Source organism: Rissa tridactyla, chromosome 8, assembly GCF_028500815.1.
Source record: "Rissa tridactyla isolate bRisTri1 chromosome 8, bRisTri1.patW.cur.20221130, whole genome shotgun sequence".
NCBI classification, from domain to species: Eukaryota; Metazoa; Chordata; class Aves; order Charadriiformes; family Laridae; genus Rissa; species Rissa tridactyla.
This window is the reverse complement of record NC_071473.1, coordinates 22,064,851-22,084,774: the sequence shown is the minus strand read 5'-3', so window position 1 is coordinate 22,084,774 and position 19,924 is coordinate 22,064,851. Positions and strand designations below refer to the sequence as shown.

Genomic DNA, 19,924 nt, shown 5'->3' with positions numbered 1-19,924 from the left:
GTTTGAATCATGCAAGTTAAATGTAAAGACCTTTTTTCCCTTAGCCACTACCTTCAAAAGATCGAGATCTACTCTATTAGTGGTGCCTCTTTCTGCTAAAGTGAAATTTTCAGCCTACTGACTGACCCTCTCCCTTTTTATGTAGACACCACAGTGTAGAAAGAAAGAGGACTTAGGAGACCAATTAATTCAACAAACTAGAACAAGAAATCTTGTCACCATACGGAAATTTCAACCCAAAATATCCTTTTCATTGAATAAGACAAATGATTTAGTCTGAATGACTACACTGCATAGCACTGGGACTCAACATCAAACCCAGGAAATAATCAAGTTTTTATTTTACAGAAATACACAATGAAAGTACTGATTCCAGCTAATGGTATATTAGTGATACATATTCTAGAGTCACCAGTTCCTTACTGTCAGTTTAAAATAAGGAAGGTAATAGACAGTAATCCTAAAAATTGAACATTATCAGAGATCCTCCATCACGTCCATTACGATTTCTCCGCATCGCTAACAAAAGCACAATTTGTCCTAATTTGATTAATTTTCTTGCAAAATAAATAAAAAAAAAAAAAGAGAAGGTCAACACAGGGAAGTATTTTTCCATTACCTTTAGAATCTGAGCCAAAGAAACACTCTCTTGCTGGGCAAATGATATGCCTCGTACTCGCTCCACATCTGAAAGCTGTCGCACAGACTCCTCAATAGCATTAAGGTAGTTCAATTCTGCTGATAAACGATGCTGAAGACCAGCAGGGGAGAAGCGCATACATCCTGCAGGGCAAGATTTACTAGTCAGCCTCCACAGACTTTAGTGCCCCGCATCAAAAAATAAATAAAAAACCCCCCCGAAACTGCTCTGGGATAAGTATGGTTTTACCAGAACAACTCACCGCTTGCTGAGGCTGCTCCTGCCACAGACCTGCTAGTTCCCAGACTCAGGTCAGGGAAGGCTACGTTAGCCTTCAGCCCTGATGCTGTACTTCCAGAAGAGCCAGCAGGTGACTTGACTCGTTCTGCTGTATTGCCTACAGAATCAAACTGCAACATTTTTTGGGAACCAGACGGGGAAGAAGTTGGCGTCTTCTGGGATCTTCCTTTGTCTGAGAAACTGATAGTGAAACAAAAAAAGAAAGGAGTCAATATTCTCCTATGTCCAGCCACTTGAGAAGACAATAAAGCAATAACCTAGTTCTTCTGTTTATATACACCAAGCAGAACCACGCAAAAGGCACAGTCTTTTATGGTTTGCACAGGCTCAGTCTGCTTTCAGGAATGGCTTCACGAAATGAGTTTTGTACCTACATCCCAGTTTAAGTTTCTAGAGCACCCTACTTATCCCTCAAGTACTAAACTTAGCTAGCACACGTGCACACAAAAAAATAAAAAATTAACATAGTATCCATGTATTCCACACGGCCAGACAAGCAGTTTCAATGCCTCCTGTTAGGAACCTGGTGTTGCAGCGTGCAATCACCTACCTGCATGTGTCAAAACGCATCTGTTTTGAAAGTCTGAGTGAAGAGCTTTGTTTCCCTCACAGGGAATTAGGGCGGTATTTTGATATCAGAATACGATGAACAGTATTTTTAAAAAGCAAACAGTTTACTACCAATATACGGATGCAACTGCATGTGATAAACCACTGCCAGTCTCAATCCCTTCCATCAAAATGCAATGAAATGCTTGAAGGCCAAAACTTGACTTAAACAGTAAAATACTACAGAAACATTTCTTCTTAAGTGACTGTTGAAGACACCGCTTTGCAAACGTACAGAAAGTGATGCAGACACTTTTAAATTTACTATTCCAATTTTATTAAGCCAAAGAAGCTGCTTAACCCCCTTAGGAAGACGTCATGCTTTACTTGGCACACCTTCGCAAGTCGCAGGACCTTTCAAACCCAGTACTGGATATCAGTGAAAGTCACCAATATAAGTCAATACCTTAGAACTGCTCTACACTGACAAAGAATGAGCGATGGACCATTCGTATTATTTGTTGCTTTTTAGAAAAAAGCGCAATGAAAACTAAGGTGGATATTTCATAACCATCTTCATTGCACAATTAGAAGAAAAACTACATTCATAGCCAGACATGCAGAGGATGCAACAGAAAACTAGTATTTTTTCCTCTTTTTCTACACTCTTTTCTGAGAATCAGTTCATCTCTAAAAAAGCATCAACCCACAGAGCTGGACAGGGTTATGAGTATTAGCTGAACACAAGCCTAGCCAAAAGTGTCTGTGGATCCTACTGGAAAGAGCAAGATGAGTGCACAGGCTGACTAGCTATTCCCCCCGCGCCCCCCCCACCCCCTTCTTACATACCGATTGTAGAAGTGGAAAACGAAAAATGTATTTCAATGCTTCAGGTACCGAACCTGACAGGAGACCTGTATTGGGCAGTTATCCTTACAAAACCAGAGGGCTCATTTGGGGAGGAATCACTGTTTTGTTTTTTCTCTTACTACAGCCGTCTACTTTGGGCTTTCATATTTAAAATACAGGGGTAAAAACATTTTCTGCATGCCCATCTTACTAACATTTGATCATTTCTGTTATTTTCCTTTTGCATATCCAAAGACACAACCATTTTTGATAACACACTGTAACACTACCAACCTTGGTTATATTAGCATACAGTCCTATAAGGTTCATGTTACCTCATTAGGGAGTGTCCAGACAAGTTTTCTAACGTGCTGTCTGTATCTAGGTTCTGCTCATGATCTTTACTAGAAATTCTGCTACTTGATAAGGACTTCTTTGTCTGTTGGGATCCCCATTCTAATTCAGATGGCATTTTATCTTCTTCCACAGGAAAGTGGTGAGAACTTCCACTGAAAGAGGAGTCCAACCCTAAGAAGCAACAACATTGCAAAAAGTTTACATTTGGTATTCTAAGTATGAATATCTTAGCCATCAGGAGCCCCAAAACAAATAATTGAGAACCTTCTTCCCCACCTAAAGATGCCTTTCAGTTAGATGCCTATAAATTCAACAAGCGAGAAATGTCAATTTGGCAGCTTTCTACAGGAGATCAAGTTCTTTTCTGCATATTGTGTCCACTGTCAACACAGCTTTCATTTCAGCACGCTATCTAAAGAAAACAAGCATTTGACTCTTTGATACTGATAATTAGAGTAAAACCTAGCTTTCTTTGGGTAAGATGAGGAATTTTGAAAAAAAATAAGGAGAGATAATCTGGAATATCCAATCTTATTTTTCTCATCCTTTTATTGACTTCAAAAATAGCTTTTCCTTATGTATTCTATTGCTTATATAGTAAGAGTGTACCAAATATCAAGTTTCTTCACGTTTTTGTCATGTACAAGTTACTGTAGGAAGAAGCGTATTCATTAATTTGTGCACTATTGAAAACTGTCTGTGATCCAAACATGAAGCATATACAAAGCAAACTTACTGTCGCCTTCATAAATGTGGCCATTACTCAGATTTCTCAGCAGCCTATTGGAGCTTCCTCAGTACAGATTCTGAGGATAGTTCCCCCACAAGATTAAAATTAACTAATTTGTTAAAAGGCTGGTTTAGGAAAGGAAACATTTTCAATACTTCCAATAACCTCTTGCCTATTTAATTTCAGATGACTGCATTTTAAGGCCAGAGAATAATCAGAATCAAAAAGAATTTAGGAAGGGATCACTGGAGGAAAACATAAATCCTCCTATCAGTATTAGATTACAGTTTCTAGGTATGTAGAAAGACCGCAATTTTCATAACAAGAAAACCCTAAAAACTCCTTCCAAACAAATACCCTACAGTCAAGTACTGCACTTACGTTCCTTTTTGCCTCTCTTTTTAGAGGAAGCAGATGAGCGAGAAGATGCTGCAGACCGTGGTCCAGATGAATGCTGAGAAGCAAGCTCTACAGACCGAGGTTCATGGGGAGACTTCCTGCTAGGAACTTCTTCCTGAATGCTCGAATTACTGCTGCCAGCAACACTAAAAAGGAGCACATTGACAGTGATTAACGAAGGACTTCCAACTTCTGCATTACACTGTGCACAAGAAATCCGCCACGCTTTAAATTTAAGACAGATGGCTAAAACTGCACTAATTAGCCCATCTTGAAAAGCACTGATTTTGAGATTAAAAACTATGACAGCTAGAACAGTGGGAAGTTTGACATGATATTGAACATATTGAAACATACTTCCGACAATAAGAAACAGTAGAAGATGGGTAACAACCAGCCTTTCCAATGCTAACTCTGAAGAGCTATTTGACTACAAGCTTGAACAACATAAGAATGACTCCAAATATCACTGCATTTTAGATAATCTCTGGGCACACAGATATCATCAATAAATTAACAGAAATATGAGTGATTTTCAAGAAAGGATTACAAAAGATTTGTAAATAAGGGGGTAATGCATCATATAGTAAATAATACCAACATAAGACCTATCAAGAAGTCCAATCAGAAAGAGAGCATTTTTTTGCACCTAACATTTTCAGTGTGCCTTTTACCTTCCTTTCTTCTGAGGTGAAGTACCACTAATATAAACAAAGTACTTGTGACCTTCCCTAAGGTGCCCAAAAGATGTAAATATATCTCATTACAAGAAAGGGGACTTCGGAAATTCAGGAAACTACATGAATTCAGTAGTAACATGGAGAGTCTAGGATTTACAGTCTTCAAATTTTAGTCTGAACAAAAGGTTTTAAAAGTTCTTACAGACAATTTATGTATCCATTACTAAGCATTACTGAATCTGCACTGAAAGCAATTATAGATAGGCTTTTTACAAAATTTTGAAGTACTGAAGGCATTTTAACACTTTCAAATATATTTTATTTTTTCTAAATTACAAAGACTAACCAATTGAGCATTATAGCAGCCACACAAGTTGGAAAACTAATTTTCGCCTGACTACAAAGGCTGAGAACCTTGCCTAAAGCTACTGGCCAGACTAAATAAGAACAAATATTAGACAGAGAACAGGAATACGTGACTCTAATCTTTATTTCTTAACCATACCGGTTGTTCTATTAAATGCAAGGTCCTAGGGAAACATCTCATCACTTTGACTGGTATTACAATACAGCATAACAGAAAAGATATCCACCTTAGTATGAAACAAATTTTGCATTAACTGTTTTCTGTCGAATTCTGCATTTTGATTTTTACAAGAAGTCTAACACACACAGTTACCTGAGGTCACGTGCAATTTTTTTGTCTGTTAAAGTGCCACTTCCCTGCGACGAGGCAAAATCATCTTCATAAGAAATCACACTCTCTGGAGGGCTCGTGGCAGGGAGTAAAGGGCGCAGAAGGGTAGACCCTCCATTCGACTTTTCATCAAACACTAAAGTGCAGACAAAGAAGGGAAAAGACAAAAATGATACCAAATGCAAATGTGGATCAAACAGCTAATAAAGCTGCAGGAATTAAAATGCTCCCAACCACCAGTTACAAAAACTTCCTTTCAAACAGAAAACCATCAGGAAAACAAAAATACAGCCATCCCACATCAGTTTTAACATGACATAACAAGCACAGTCTTCCCGTTTTTGTTAATTATTGGATACTCTACTTCATTAACACACTCCAGCTAAAACATTCTTGAAGAGCACAGTGCTTGAGAGTAGAGCCATCTGCAGAAAATGTAAATGCAATCACCTTTAAAGATGAAGGGAAATAAAATGAAGGGAAAAAGAATCACGAAAACCCACGAGTTAAAAATCAACTACTCAGAAAACATTCCTCCTCAAAACGAGGAACTCAAGGCAAGAGCAACAATACTCATAAAATGAAGAATAAATTTGTACGAAAAATGAAAATCAAATGAAGCATCCTGCAGGAGTCACTTGTAATGCATGTCCTAAGACACTGACACTTGAAATGGGCTTGTTTAAGCAAGAGACTTTTCCTACTGATACACCAGAACCTACCTTTCTCAAAATCAAATACCGTTACCAGAGTTTTAATTGTTGCACTACTTTGAGACATTATCGAATAACTCATATGAGTAAAGATACAAAGGGAAGTCCACATCACTCATGCACTGAAGTTACATGTTTCTAATAATATAGTAAAGCTGTCATATTCTTGTGTAGGAAGAAGAACTCAGGACACATGCAAGCACTCATGTTTATGCCATGAAGCAAGTGCTGCATAAAGCATGAAATTCATCTTTCTGCCTTAATTGAAACAGGAATGATGTGTTATTACAGATGATCTGGAGTGCGTATATAGTAGGAAGATGCACATTCCAATCCAGAGGGTCTGTTCTCCATGGTGGAGAGAATCATTGCCAAAAGCACTCTGGGCAATTTACATTTAGTATGCAATTTTGGATTCGATAAATGTAAGCTTTATATTCGCAATTCTGTAATTATGGATGTTCTTAATACATGAAACCCAGCATATGAATTAGTTACTGATCTAGAAATACAAAACAATCTAACACAAAATAATCTTCTCCAGCCCAAAAGTGTGGGGTTTTTTTTCCCCTTCTTTTTTTTCCTTAGACAAGAAGGCAAAAGAAACAGAGCAAATCATTTATCACACAAAAGGAAAGTGAGAAAGCCTTACAGATATTCACGTTTGAGACCGCTAAAAGCACATTTCCTTATCTATGAAGTATAAAACATAAAGAGCAGTAAGACTGGGAAAAGAGTCATTCACAAGAGCTTCAAGAAATTTTTACATTTTTACCTTTTCCATGAAATTGGTAACTTTTCGCAAAGATGTTGATGACACTGTGGGGACTTCCCTTTGCCAGTTCCTCCCACGGCCCTTTGCTGTGTGCACCACTTGCCTGAGTGAGAAGTGGTAAATACTTCTCAGCTTCTTTCTGAAACTCCTTTATGGGCTCAAAAGCATTTCTCTCCCGAATGCAGAAATCCTTCTCCTTTAACGTCTCCAGCATCTTCAGTGGCAACTGTCTGTGGTGGCCTCCTTCCTCTTCAGAGAGGTTTCCGTCACTCAGGAGAGGCCCTTCGCTGATGGAGTCAATGCTGGACTCATGAGGAATCACAGCTTTGTTTGGAGCGTAAGCCTGGTTTTCGCGCCCTGGGGAGTCAGTCTGTCTCTTAGATAAATGTCCTAGTATCCCCTCATGCCTGTTAGCAGCAGGGGATCTCATTCCAAGGCTGACTGCAGCAGTATGAGGTCTGATAGTCTCAGGGAGCTTTTTAAATTCACTAAGGTTGCCTACCCCAGGAAGGTTGTCATCAAAGGCTGTATGAGACACACAGGTACCCAACATTTTTTGGATTCTGGCCGAAAAAGCATCTTCATTTTCCTCTCTCACAGGAGGACTCACAGCCTTTGCCCACCGCCCATCATCCTGGTTTTCTTGCATAAATTCATAGTTTGAGTTCCACATGGTACCATAATTGATGCCAGCGCCGGCCAACTTTTTGGCTTCACTTTCAATCCTGCTAGAAAGGGAAGCAGCTGTAGCTTTCAAAGCTTCAATCCGATCTAATTTGCTCTTATATTGGTTAGCAGTAGGTTTTACTAAGAGATTTTGCTGTGCGGTGGGTGAATTCAGGTATGGCTGAGGCATTAAGGTCAGCGATCCCACGGGGGCAGGATGGCCCCTCCTGCCTGCCAACATTGCATCACATTCCTTTGACAGAAGGTCCATCTGCTCCAGACTCCAGTGTTGGGAGCAAGGGCCTCCACTTGGGCCCATGAGAGCTTGCGGGTGAGAGAGCTGGACTCTTGGGCTCAACCTGTCTGGCTGTACCCATGGAGGCTCCATCAAATCACTCCTGAAATGAAAAGTCAACACTTAAGTTGATGACTTATACAAGTATGGTTGTTTTACATGAAAGTATCATTGCCACAAATTTATTTTTCAGGAAGAAATATTCTTCAGTGGAGACAGAGGGGCAGGGAATGGGATAGTAAACAGTTACAGAATGTTATTTAAATGAAAAACAAAAAAAACAATCAACAAACCAACAAGGCACCTTACAAATTTGAAATGCCATTTATGGTGTACTGCGTGTTTTAGAGTTGTAACAAGCTGATTGTTTGCAGCAGCAAGTCTTTTACAAAAGTTTCCTGACTTCAAAAGGGAGGAAACTTTTTTTTTTTTCTTCTCTCTTCCTTCTTGGAATTTCTTAGCCCCAGCCTTCCCCGCTCCAGGTGAACCCAGCCCACGTTTCACTGGAGCTGTCACTTTGGGTAGGCATGAAGAACACTTAGAGAAAAGGAGGGCTGGAAATACAAGGATGTTTGAAGTTCTGCAAGACGTTTTCTTTATTTCCAGATAGTTCCCATTTGCTTGACAGGAGCTCTGTAGGGACCTTCCTTCGCTAACATCACTTGCGCATATTCTGAATACTAGGAAACCTGGAAAGTCCCTCACAAAAAAATGCTTCTCTGCTTACTTTGAGGCTCTCCAAATAACTTGTACAGCCCCTTATGTCTCATCTCTCCCCTACTATTAGTACTTAAAATCCTTCCTTACAATGTTACACTAACAATATTTACTACCATATGGTTTAGCAGCCTATTCTGTACACAGCACTACACAGCATTCCTAGTGCTTCCTTGAACTCTTCCAGAAAGGAAACAGATCTCATTGAATTTATAAAGTCAGAGTGGATTTAACCAAGTTAAGATACAGGTAATGAAGCAAGTATATATTTAAGAAGCAGACATTCATCATGTAATTAAAAATGAACATACACTTGCACAACAGGGATCTTAAGGATATGCAAGAAACTTCGTGTTTTTAGTTCCTTATATTTATGTGCTTGCTTAGGCACCTTGACTTACAGTAAGAAAAACTTTGATAATAGCCTGAACAATTAAAAATGGGGAAAGCAGCATGAAAGGAAACAGGGAAAGGCTAGTTCCAAGCAGAAGGAGAAGGTTTTGGTACTTCAGAGACAGTAACTAAAGGCCTGAATCCAAGACAGTAGATTAAACGGAAAGACTTAATAAATCAAATACGAAAAACCAAACAGATGTATTCATATGATCAGCTTCTCTTGCCTGATGGCAATGACAGAGGAAATATAGACTCCCAGTATGAAACGCGCATCCCCTTGACGTCAGCAAAAGATTAACAGCAACCACCCTTCACTATTTCTTTACAGACTCACTAAATACCCATAGCCAAAATTTTCATATGCTTTCCTGCATCAGCTTCCTCTTTACTGCAAGAAAATATTACAATTGCCATAAAGACAATTACTCTTGCTAGAATGCAAATGTAAGAGTCTAGTCTGTCTTCACCTGTCTCTCAAAAGGCCCCCAATGGCTCACCTCAGTAGCGGCTGCTGTGGTTCTGAAAGCGACATGTCACTACTTGAAGATGCACTAGGAGGACGCTCTTGAGCCTTGTTTTCTTTGTCGGATTCCCCAGATGGCTGATAACCAGGTCTGGGCTAGAAACAAAGACAACCAGAAAAATGCATTTTCAAAAGTCCGCAGGAGTTTAGAAGCTCTTGCCTCATTAAAATTGAAAAGGCTTACAATGTGTAGTATCACATCTTTCCTACTACACAAAGACTTAAAAACATAAGACATTTACATTTTCACCTCAGCAGAATGTACTGGGAAAAAAAGCTTTGCTCACATACCAGACTAGTTGAGCCAAACAAATCAAACTGGTATTAGTCTTTTACCATACATTAATCTTCTTTCATATTCAGTTTCTGATTAGTAAACGTATTTAACTCACTGCTGATGAATTTTGTCCACTGACTGAAAGCAACTTCAGACAAAGCTCTTCCATTCACAGTTTGACTGATGTTTACGGTTTTATTAAGAGACAACCTTTATAGCTGCTATTAGCTAATATCTGGAATTACGCCTCTATTTATAACAGAAAGATTATTTCCATCCACCTTTCTGGTAGGCCTTGCTGTGCCAAAAAGCAGCCACTAGCAAGGAGGCTCTGGATCAAAACCACTATGTTTAAGCAAAAGTTACGCAGTTTTCTTTGTATCCTTTCTCCTAACTGGTAGCCAGACCAGAACAAGTCATGACCTTCCTAAACATATGACCTCCTACTCCTGCAAACAACTGCAACACATTAAGTTAGTGAATCAGCTATACCTGTGCTTCCTGCACTGTAGGCAGCTGAGGTGGCTCTTCTAAAAACGTACGTTCCAGCAATAGTTTAGTATAGGTTTCCTGTAACCGTTTGGCTGCTGAAGGTTCAGGGGGAGGCACATTCTTCACTTTAGTAAAAGCCTCCTTCTGCTTTCTGTAGAGCTCTTGCAGCCTTTTGTTCTTCTGTTCTGTTGCCTCCTTTTGTGCTTTCTTCTCTTCATTTTGCTTCTTCTTCCTCTCTTCTTGCTGCCTGATGATGTACTGACGAACCTCATCTGTATCATAGTGACGTTTCTTAGAGATTACCTGAGGTTCCTCACTGGCAGCTATCTTGTCCGGTTTCCTTTTGGTTGGACTGTGGCTCCTGGCATTTTGAGTAGGCAAAACAGATTTCTGATTCTGCTTTTCCACATCTTTCTCTTGCTTTGTACTCATGGAATCCAACTGCAAGTCATCGAGAATTCCACGTATCTCCACAGGCAGGAAGTCCTTATTTACAGAGGTATGATCTTCTTGGTTATCATCTGTAAGAGCAGCTTCCAGTTTCTTCAGGTTATTCTGAGACCGTACTTTACTCCTTGCCCTTTCAGAACTTCTTGAAGAGGTTTTACGGGTAACATCCAGTCTAGAATCTGAACCTGTCCTTCCAATGCAACCTGATAAAGAATACGACTTGTCAAATATTTCAGGTAAAAATCAAATTCGGGAACTACATGCCATCACTGAAACAGCAACAAAAGTGAGGATGATGGAGGAGTGCAGATCTCACTGTAAATGTGCTTTTGCTTCATTCAGTGTCGTAGTCTGAATATAGCAGCCTTTGCTTAGCCTGAGCTCACACCCTTTATACTTTTACCAGCCTCACACCTCACAGGCATTAAAAGCACAGCAGCTCCCACCGTCCCTTAATTGCCCAGTCTGAGATTCTAGATAAATTCTGAAAAGGGCTGGTGGAGGAACCAATGAAGATTTATGATGCACACGGATGACATTATATAGTATCTGTAAGAATCACAATTCCTGTACAACAGGGATGACCAATCGTATCTTACAACAGGGATTATCAACCATATCAAACATATCAACCATATGCAGCACATCTGGGAAATTCGTCTGGCTTGTGGTCCACCTCCAGCCATTCCTCTCTCCACTAGCTTCAAGATGCAAAGACAGACTGCAGGTGATCCGTATTTTTGGTTGCAACCTACTTCCCATCTTTTCCAGAGCTCCTGAGCACTGGAAATGCATGTACTGCCCATCAAGTCGCATGGGCAGGGCAGGCTTCCCATGACACCAAGGAAAGTTCATAATCCACCCAGGAAGAGAGGTTAAGCATCCCAACCATGGATGAGAGCAAAATTCTCCCCCCTCGAATCCCAGGTTAAAAATAGGAGTTATTTTAATAAGAAACTGCTTACATTCTATCTCAAAAGTCTGCTTTATTCTCCAGATGTGCGATGTTATATAATAAATTAAGAATGATGAAAAAAGTCCAGTGATAAAAGCACAACTTACCAGCCTTGGCAGCTCTCTCCCGTCCTGTTCTGTCACTAGATACAGCCCTTCTGTCCTGTTCTATTCTGGGAGCTGGACCCAGTATCTTTTTGACTAGCTTTTGTCCCTCCCGCCAGGAGGATGCACTTATTACATAGTTTCCACCTGCACAATAAGTAATAAATAAAAGTCAAGCACTAGCTGGATTTTCCAACGTATCAAAAAGAAGCATTTAGTGCAACCGTTAATCATTTCTATACCATTTAGTTCTGCATAAGTGGTGCGGCTGCAGTTACACCAGTCACAGCAGTGATGTACCACTCACCAGCTGAATCACACAACGATCAGCGCTTCATGCCTACGCATAATACAATGCAAAAATCCAAAACATTGGACCACATGAAAGCCCTACAGAAACTCATTTAAAAAAGAAAAATGGGTTATACGGGTCTAAACCAACACAAACGAACGTTACTGGGGGAGATGGGAAATATTTCTGGAGGTCTGAGTTGTTGTTGTTCATCTCTACTTAAATAAGGAGAATAAGAAAAAAAAAGATAAAAAGATCTAAAATGTTGCAATAATAAGAACAAAAATAAAGATGGGAGATAAAAAAAAAATTAATCTTCAAATTAAAAGAATATTAGCTGATACTCCAGAAAAAAAAAACCAACCAACCAAACAACTTCAGAGATTTTTACAGATCATTAATTGTTGAGGCAGGTGTTTTCTGAGGAGGTTAAAAAATACCAAGCAGTAGGTTTTTCTACGCCAATACTAACTCACTGTTGTCTAGCTAAGATTTCTGTACCATGACTGAAAATAACTAAAATAAACTCTATTAGTTGATACTTAATTCAAGAGGGGACTACCTTGCAGGTGACAGAAACCCAATCAAAATGTTATTAGTACTATTTTATCACCCTACATATAATTAAATGACAAAAACTGTATATGGTGGCATCTTTACCTAATATTGGTTAGATTAAATACTAGGTTTATTCAACTCACCTTTCATCTCACTAACTTCCACTATTATTAATCAGACATTAAAGAGCTTTGGAGAAAAGCATCGTATAAAAAAGTATTAATAGCCTAATTCAGACCATTTAGCAGTATTTTATTGCTAGAAAAGTACCTAACTTGAGTACCCAATTCGCAGTTGATTTCTAACTGTTCAGTTTCTTGTTTCTACCTCCGACAGCGCTGCCTAAACAAACCCAGACCCTGCGGCATGACCACAACACAGCCAAACACAAAAGGCCTGTACTCTGGGCCTGACAGGGCTTCGAAGACCAAAGATACCAAAGCAATTTAAAGCAAAATCCAGGACAGCAGACCAATGGTGTTTTGGTAATCTCAGTCCCCAATCCCAGCCCACCCCTTTCTTTTCTTCTCATTATTCTAAACCAGGAGAAAACCTGTTGGGTCAGAACCGTGGCCCACTATTCGTTCATTTACTAACAGTACTCCCTGCTTGCTTTGTAAATTACATAAGTATTTTATAAATCTGTCACTTGAAACACATCACTACAAGCCTCTTCGAAAGAGACTTATCAGCCGAAGGGGTTCTCTTGCCAAACTCACTGTTCTCAATTACTTGTGTGTATGCTTAAAAAGGCAGTGTAAAGTCTCATCTTCCATTTCAAGTCAGCTGTTTGAACTAAAACATGCTAACGGAGCAGAACATGAGCTGTGGCTATTTATAGCCTTGGCTCGTTAAGCAGTTTCTTATTGCTATGACCATCACAGATATGCCGCTTAGAGCTGGTTCTTATCTTCTAGGGATTTTAGGCCATCATTCTCCTCACATTTAATCCACTATGGAGAATAACCATTGCCAAAACTTGCAGCAATCTCTGTGCTCCTCCCTCACTTGGAACTGTGACAAAAATGTAAGTTAGTTTAGTATAGTTCCTTAGGTATGAATTGATCAGCATAGGAAGGAGCAAATCCACGCTTATCACTTACTTTTAAGTTTTACCATTCATTATCACAGCAAAATATTTACACGCAGCTTCACGACTTACAGCATGAAGTGCATGTTCACCCTCAAAAACTCTTTGTAGTAATTTTTTAAAGGCAGCTTTTCTTCTTAATAGGCCTTCTTCAAAGCGTTTACTGATTATGGGTCACTTTATGTAAAGAGAAATATAAAACCTTAAAAGGTGCAAAAGATTATTAACCTTGCATGTGTTTAAAGGGAAAAAAAATTACCCTGTAGTGTGACTGCAGTGATAACTGCTTACTGTGTATGAAAATTAAAACCAAATATGAAGCAAATGCGGAAATCTTCCCAATTCTTTTGCTACTCAATATCAAAGAATAACGTGACCGGAAAACTAAGGCGCTGACAGAATTCAACTGCAGTTAATGTCATTTTCTACTATAAAGCACTACTCTACAGTCACCTGCTCACCTGACCATCTCTGAATACTTTAATTTTATTTAACAGACAGTGGAAATGTCATACAACAGTGAAAATTTTTTTAAAAAAACTTAATTAGTAAAAGAAAGAAACTTTCCTTTATAAATATCAAGATTTGTAAGACTTGACAGGGAATGTGCTTTTACATCCTTTCGCTAGCTGAACAAAAAGGACTGGGTGAAGCCAGAACTGAAGGTGCAGCACAGCAACAACTTGACGTAAGACACAGAAGAACAACAGCCAGAGAAGTGCCAGAAGAACAACCTGTTCTCCGCTTCCCCGCTGAGAAATCGCACAAGAGAAGAGCTTTCACTGCAGCGCCTCCTCGCAGAGGAGGGCAATTCGGCAAGTCCCACTGGTACTGATTTTAATATCATCCCCATTCCTCCTTTCAGCATTATTCACCGAGCTGTAGGTCAGGCACTAACCAGCTTCAACACAAGCAAAACAGAAGCAGGATCCACAACAGGGCTACTGCTACTTGTTGTCTGTGTTGGCTCCCCAAAGAAACGCACACTCTTCAGCAGTTTCTGTAAGGTGCACACAGCAAGCGGAAAGGCAGAAAATTAAAATAAACCAAAAGAAGCACGCGCTGCCAACCAACCAACAACAAAAACATACACGCTCCCTGTGCAGCATACAGACTACAAACATACTACAACAGCATTGTTGCACATCTGAGAAGACTTTGAAAGCAATATGCTTTAATTTTTCTTTATTTCTTGAGACAAAACTCATTGCTGAAGGACACGCGACAGTCAGTCTTCCCTCTACAGTAGAGCTAGTCACCTTGTTTGGAGTCTGAACTTGACAACCGTGTCAGTTTTTGCACTTTCCTCACTGGTCTGGTTGCTTTTTTCTCTTTGTTAGTCTCACTAGGTTTTTCTTTCACTGTTGAATCTTCTAAAAAGAAACAAAAGCTGTTAGGTGATATCCCACAGGAAAGAACACAGAATAACAAGCTCGCTTCAACATTTACTTTGAAACAGCAGAACTCAGAGAAACACATCAAAATTTACTGACTCTCTCAGATTACATATTGAGATCGATTACTCCCAGAGCAGCGTTTTAAAATCCTCATAGCATTAAAATTTTGAATAAAGTGCTGTTTACCTCTGCACTGGAACACAGCAAGGCCACAGCAACACCATAATAGATCTTTACAAAATTAATTTCCAATTTCAAAAGAAATGTTGACAGTTTGACAGGAACAATTGTTGGTTCTCTTCTACTATAGATATTACATTTTACAGCATTAATGTTCCACAAGAACATGTAGTCCCTTCATTCCTGAAACACACGGGCTGCTGCTTCCGCATTAACGCATGACAGCACATTCACTCGTTGCCTCCATGCTGAAGCATGAAATATACGATACCCGTGCGCTCTACTTCCCGCAAAACTTGTCGCAGAATTTACCCAGTGATGCAGAACTATTCTGAATCACCTAAGCCCTCATTTACAACGCTGTTAGGTTTTAGGCTTTAGAGATGCTAGGAACACTTACCAAGGATAGCATCGTATTTTACCGTGTTTTCACATTAGGGCAAAGAATGAAAAGAAAATCTGGGATGTGGTTTAATCGCCACCCCACTGAGTGGGCTTCCCAGCTGCCCAAGGTACAAAGCAGAGACAAGCATTGCTCAAGAAGGACAGACAAGCTGTATACTCGGTCTCAGCAGTCAACACTAGACATTTTCAGATTTTGTTACAGTACTTTAATTTACCTGCCTTGAAGATGCTTTCTTCTTAATCTCAACAAAAATGAACTGTGGCTAAGTTCAACTGTACCATTGTTTGCTTGCTCTTCTTCTATAAAGAATGTGATTAGACAACCTAAAACCCCCCACTGATAGAAGCTTTATTATTTAGATGCTAATACTAACTTTTACAGCCCCTAATTTCAGCTGAATCCACTCTCTGATGGATGCCCATAGAAATACCAGGGACGGAATAACAGGTCGTATTAATGTATGGAAAATTCATGGGAATGGAAATCTAAGAGTCTTTCTCCCTCTCAGTATCCTTTTCTTACAAATTTTCCAGTTCTCTCTGAGGCTGACAAGCGCAAGGAAGACAGAACCAATGCATTAAGTACCAGAGGCCTCAGTGACTGCAGCTGCAGAAATCTAGATTGCCTCCTCACCTCTTTTCAGTGACAAACATCTCCTGACACTAGGAAACTGCTGGCTGCTTCCCACTCAATCTATTCATACTACAGCAATTTTGTTCTAGTATGGCAAATCCTGAACATCTTTAAGACAGAATTACCGGAAGCTTGAGGTCCATACAACATCCTTTAGCCTAACTGCTAAGCCAAGATGAAGACATTCTCTATGGTTTATGTTCAATGTAAAAACTGCGTTGCAGTAACGAACAATGCTTTTGTAGATATTAGAGATTTTATAGCTTATATTAGCAGTAGAGAGCATGGAACGGTTTTGATAAAACTGACTGTACGCACACAAAACTCCACGTGCTGTAACTTTAATACAGAATTAACACATGGATAGATAATCCGACAATCTAAAAATACATTTGCAGTATATATTATGTGCAGTACCAGCATTTAATTACTTGGAATCAGCTATACAATATAATCTTTTCAGGTCAGAAAGAAGACACGTTCCACGACAGCTGTTCTACACAGGGCATCAGGACAGGCTGGACACACACAGCTCCTTCCTTTTGTAGGCAGAAGTCCACTGAACACGTGATCCAAATGCCTTTTTAATTGGACCTCTTCAACAAAACTTTTAAAAAATTTGGATTTCTATAAAGAGCTCATGAATCATTTATATTATGCTTATCAAAACTAAAAAAAATTAAAATTCCAGTGTAGATTAAAAGTCTTTAGAAATTTGGCACTACTTTCATGGACTGATCCTGAATAGTGTATTTGAAAAACAATTTTATTGAAAAGAAGTGGCTCTTCTTCCTGAACTTTTTTTATGAGTGATTCTGTAAAAATTCCTCAGTACCTTTTCAAGCTGTACAAGCAAAAGAAACCTGAAGTCTAATCATTCCCATACCAGCCACTATACTATCAACAAAGACACCTACACGTTTACAATCTCATCACATTGTCCTATGGCCCTAAATGTTTTGACCAATGAGAAAAGTTATTTTTAATATGCAAACTCCTAAGCTGCAAAACTAGAGGTTCTCAGGGGATTTTGTTTTCCATTCCCTACCTTTAAATACATCCAATCTCTTCCCCCTTCCCCAACTCAGTCAGTCAAAAGCAATTCAATCTTACAGCGCTCCACTGTAACCAGCCTAGCAAATCAAAAAGCACACTTGGGCATTCTACCCTAGATCACCCAGAGAAAAGAGCTGCCAATGGTACTACAGTTTTCCAGCGTGAAAAATTAATAAAGACTGAGTCTTGAAGCAGTACGTTTGAAAACATAAAGCATGCATTATTGTTTTGGTCTTTTAGCAGCATAACTGTCGAGCAAATATACAGCTTTTTTTTTTTTTTATCATCTTTGCTCAGTTTTAAGCATCAGAATACTGTGTTGCTAAATGAGCTCATCACCTAAAAAAGATCCCTTTCCCTGGTGCCATTTTGCAACAACAATATTTAATGTTTTTCGAAAGACCATTAAGCAAAGAGGAATGAATAACAGTTTTCTGAGCTTTTAGCATTCAACATTCACCTCCTACACCTTCATGTAGAATAAACCCCAAAGGTAACATTCTGTTAATTTACCACTGCAAAACTACACAGTCTCCCCTCCCACATCCTATCCAAGCCCCATAATACTGGGGGTAAAAGAGTTGTAGAGGAAATAAAATCTACATTATTTAAAAGGTTTCTTAAATCTTCTTCTGGTCTACCTGTTCTCCCCCTCCTCAGGCAATGCAGGGAAGACCTCTATGAAAATTGACATGTACAAATCTCTGGGACACAGATTTCTCCAAGAACTTCAAGACTTGGATAATTCTGATATAAAGCAATAAAGTTCTACAAGTTCAGAGACACTAGACCAACCTAATGCCATATAATCTTACCACGACGCATAGGTGAAGGCACCCCCCTTTACTGCAGGCTACCTACTTCATTTTAAATAAGTATTCCCAGAGAATTTCCACTTTAGCTACCTATACATTCCAACTAAACCACTCCCACAGCAGCTTCAGGACCAACAATTTGTTAACACCATACTGAAACAAGTAGAATTCGGGCTTCAACATACTGTGTATGGTGCACGTATCACTTTGATAGTGTTAAAAACGGCAAAAAAAATAATTAAATTTTTCCCATGAGATAATATAGGTTGCATCAATACCAAAAGTGGTTTAGTTTTGTCCTTTTAAATAGCAAATTGCATTCACTCATGCAAGTATGTATAAAGTAGTTACAAAATCAAACAAAAATTGTTCTAATGAAAATGTCTTCTTTTTTGTTTTTGTTTCAAAGAAGCCATAACTTGATTCTTTTCAGTATTGGTTTTCTATTTAAAGTATTTTAACGAGAGAATGGGTAGAAGGATTTTTCAACAAGTTACTCTTCCTATGGAGAGAAGTACAATATATTTAACACTCATTGCTTCAATGTTTTGTTTCCATGACTTTTGTAGACTTGTACAAAATATATTTCTCTGCCTCTTAGAGAAGGTTGTGTGGCTTAATCAATTCAGTTTGTGTGTCACCTGTTAACTGGCGTGCTATGTCTCTATACAGCTCCCGACTAATGTGAAATTCTTCCTCATGCCAGATCTTTCCATCTGGAGTGCGAATCTTTGTTTCAGCAGGATTGAAACCTGAAAGTAAACAATTTAAGAGTTTAAAATAACTGCATAAAATGTAAATAAAGCTTTTTCAGAGTGGAAGCGGTGGGAAACTGCCAAGTAAGAAAAGAACTACTTGAATTTCTAACACTAAATTTGAAGAAAGCAATATACCAGTCTGCCACTTGCTCACAGTTGAAAAACAGCGGACTAGGTCAAGAAAAGATTATTAAAAATGTAAAAGGCTTTCTCAATCAATACAATGTTACTAAGCTCGGGGACCATAAAAAAAAATATCTAAACAATCCCAAACACTAATCCAGCGAGCTTCTTTTTTATAGTAATTTCTAAGAAGAGATGGGAAGAATTTCAAAATAATCCACACTTCCGTAAATTGGCAAGAATTTATTTTCTTTCTTGCCCATATCTGTTATCAAACCATGTTATCCACTCCCATATTGCCCAAAACCAGCTATGAGTCGTGTTCATGCTTTAACATGTTGCTCAGTGAATCAAACTCCACTCCTTCACCACGTATAACCAACAGGGAGGGATTCTGCACCTCCGTACCTCTGTATGATGGAGCAGCAGGTGCAGCTGCCACTTTCCTGACTTTGGGAGTCACTGCGTTCTCCACGTTTGTGATCACGACAGGTTGCTCAGCATATCCCAAGTGCTGCCCCCTGCCACCTAGCTCTTCAGAATGTTCCCACTGCTTTCGAATCCGCTCCTTCAACTTCTCCAACTTAGCATCATGCTGCCGCCGCTTCAAGATTTCCAGTCTGTGAGCACTAGAAGTACTTGTGGCAGAAGGGGAAGACACTTTCAGTTCACTGTCCTGGGATGTGTTACTCTGAGGAGTTTTAGTGCTGCTTGCTTCTCCTCTGGAGCCACTAGCTTTTTCCTCTTCCAATCTTGGAGGTATTGTAACCTTAAGAAATGCCTCACTATTCTGCAAGGCATCAATTGCTGGTCGGTCATTCAAATACCTAACAACAGTCTCATCTGCAGCAGAAGAACATGGGCTTTCAAAATCTCTGCTGTGTAGATCCTGCTCATCTCGGTCACGTATCATACAGCCTGTTATTTCAGTCTTTCCTTCTGCTTCGCTGAAGTCCAAACCAGAGAGCAGATGCTTGGCCTCAAGTTGACTAGAACTGTGATAAGACAGAGAACTATATGTATCCCTGATGTAATAGAAGGGAAAAAAAAAG

General features: G+C 39.3%; 1 protein-coding gene across 17 annotated transcripts in view; it reads right to left on the bottom strand.

The window, feature by feature from the left end:
* The window catches only part of CEP350 (centrosomal protein 350), a 95,876-nt gene that overhangs the window by 40,597 nt on the left and 35,355 nt on the right, over window positions 1–19,924 (bottom strand). For 14 of the 17 annotated variants that reach the window (XR_008468214.1, XM_054212853.1, XM_054212859.1 and 11 more), the window contains 12 exons: window positions 19,281–19,897; window positions 18,633–18,743; window positions 14,764–14,877; window positions 11,568–11,711; window positions 10,056–10,708; window positions 9,261–9,382; window positions 6,690–7,753; window positions 5,184–5,337; window positions 3,807–3,970; window positions 2,674–2,866; window positions 903–1,120; window positions 620–783 (listed from right to left, as the gene is read on the bottom strand). Coding sequence is in view for 16 of the 17 variants with exons in the window: in XM_054212853.1 (XP_054068828.1) it covers window positions 620–783; window positions 903–1,120; window positions 2,674–2,866; window positions 3,807–3,970; window positions 5,184–5,337; window positions 6,690–7,753; window positions 9,261–9,382; window positions 10,056–10,708; window positions 11,568–11,711; window positions 14,764–14,877; window positions 18,633–18,743; window positions 19,281–19,897 (3,718 nt within the window). In the remaining variant the exon portion in view is untranslated. The remainder of the gene's footprint in view (window positions 1–619; window positions 784–902; window positions 1,121–2,673; window positions 2,867–3,806; window positions 3,971–5,183; window positions 5,338–6,689; window positions 7,754–9,260; window positions 9,383–10,055; window positions 10,709–11,567; window positions 11,712–14,763; window positions 14,878–18,632; window positions 18,744–19,280; window positions 19,898–19,924) is intronic. The other 3 variants (XM_054212856.1, XM_054212867.1, XM_054212854.1) reach the window with 2 other exon arrangements.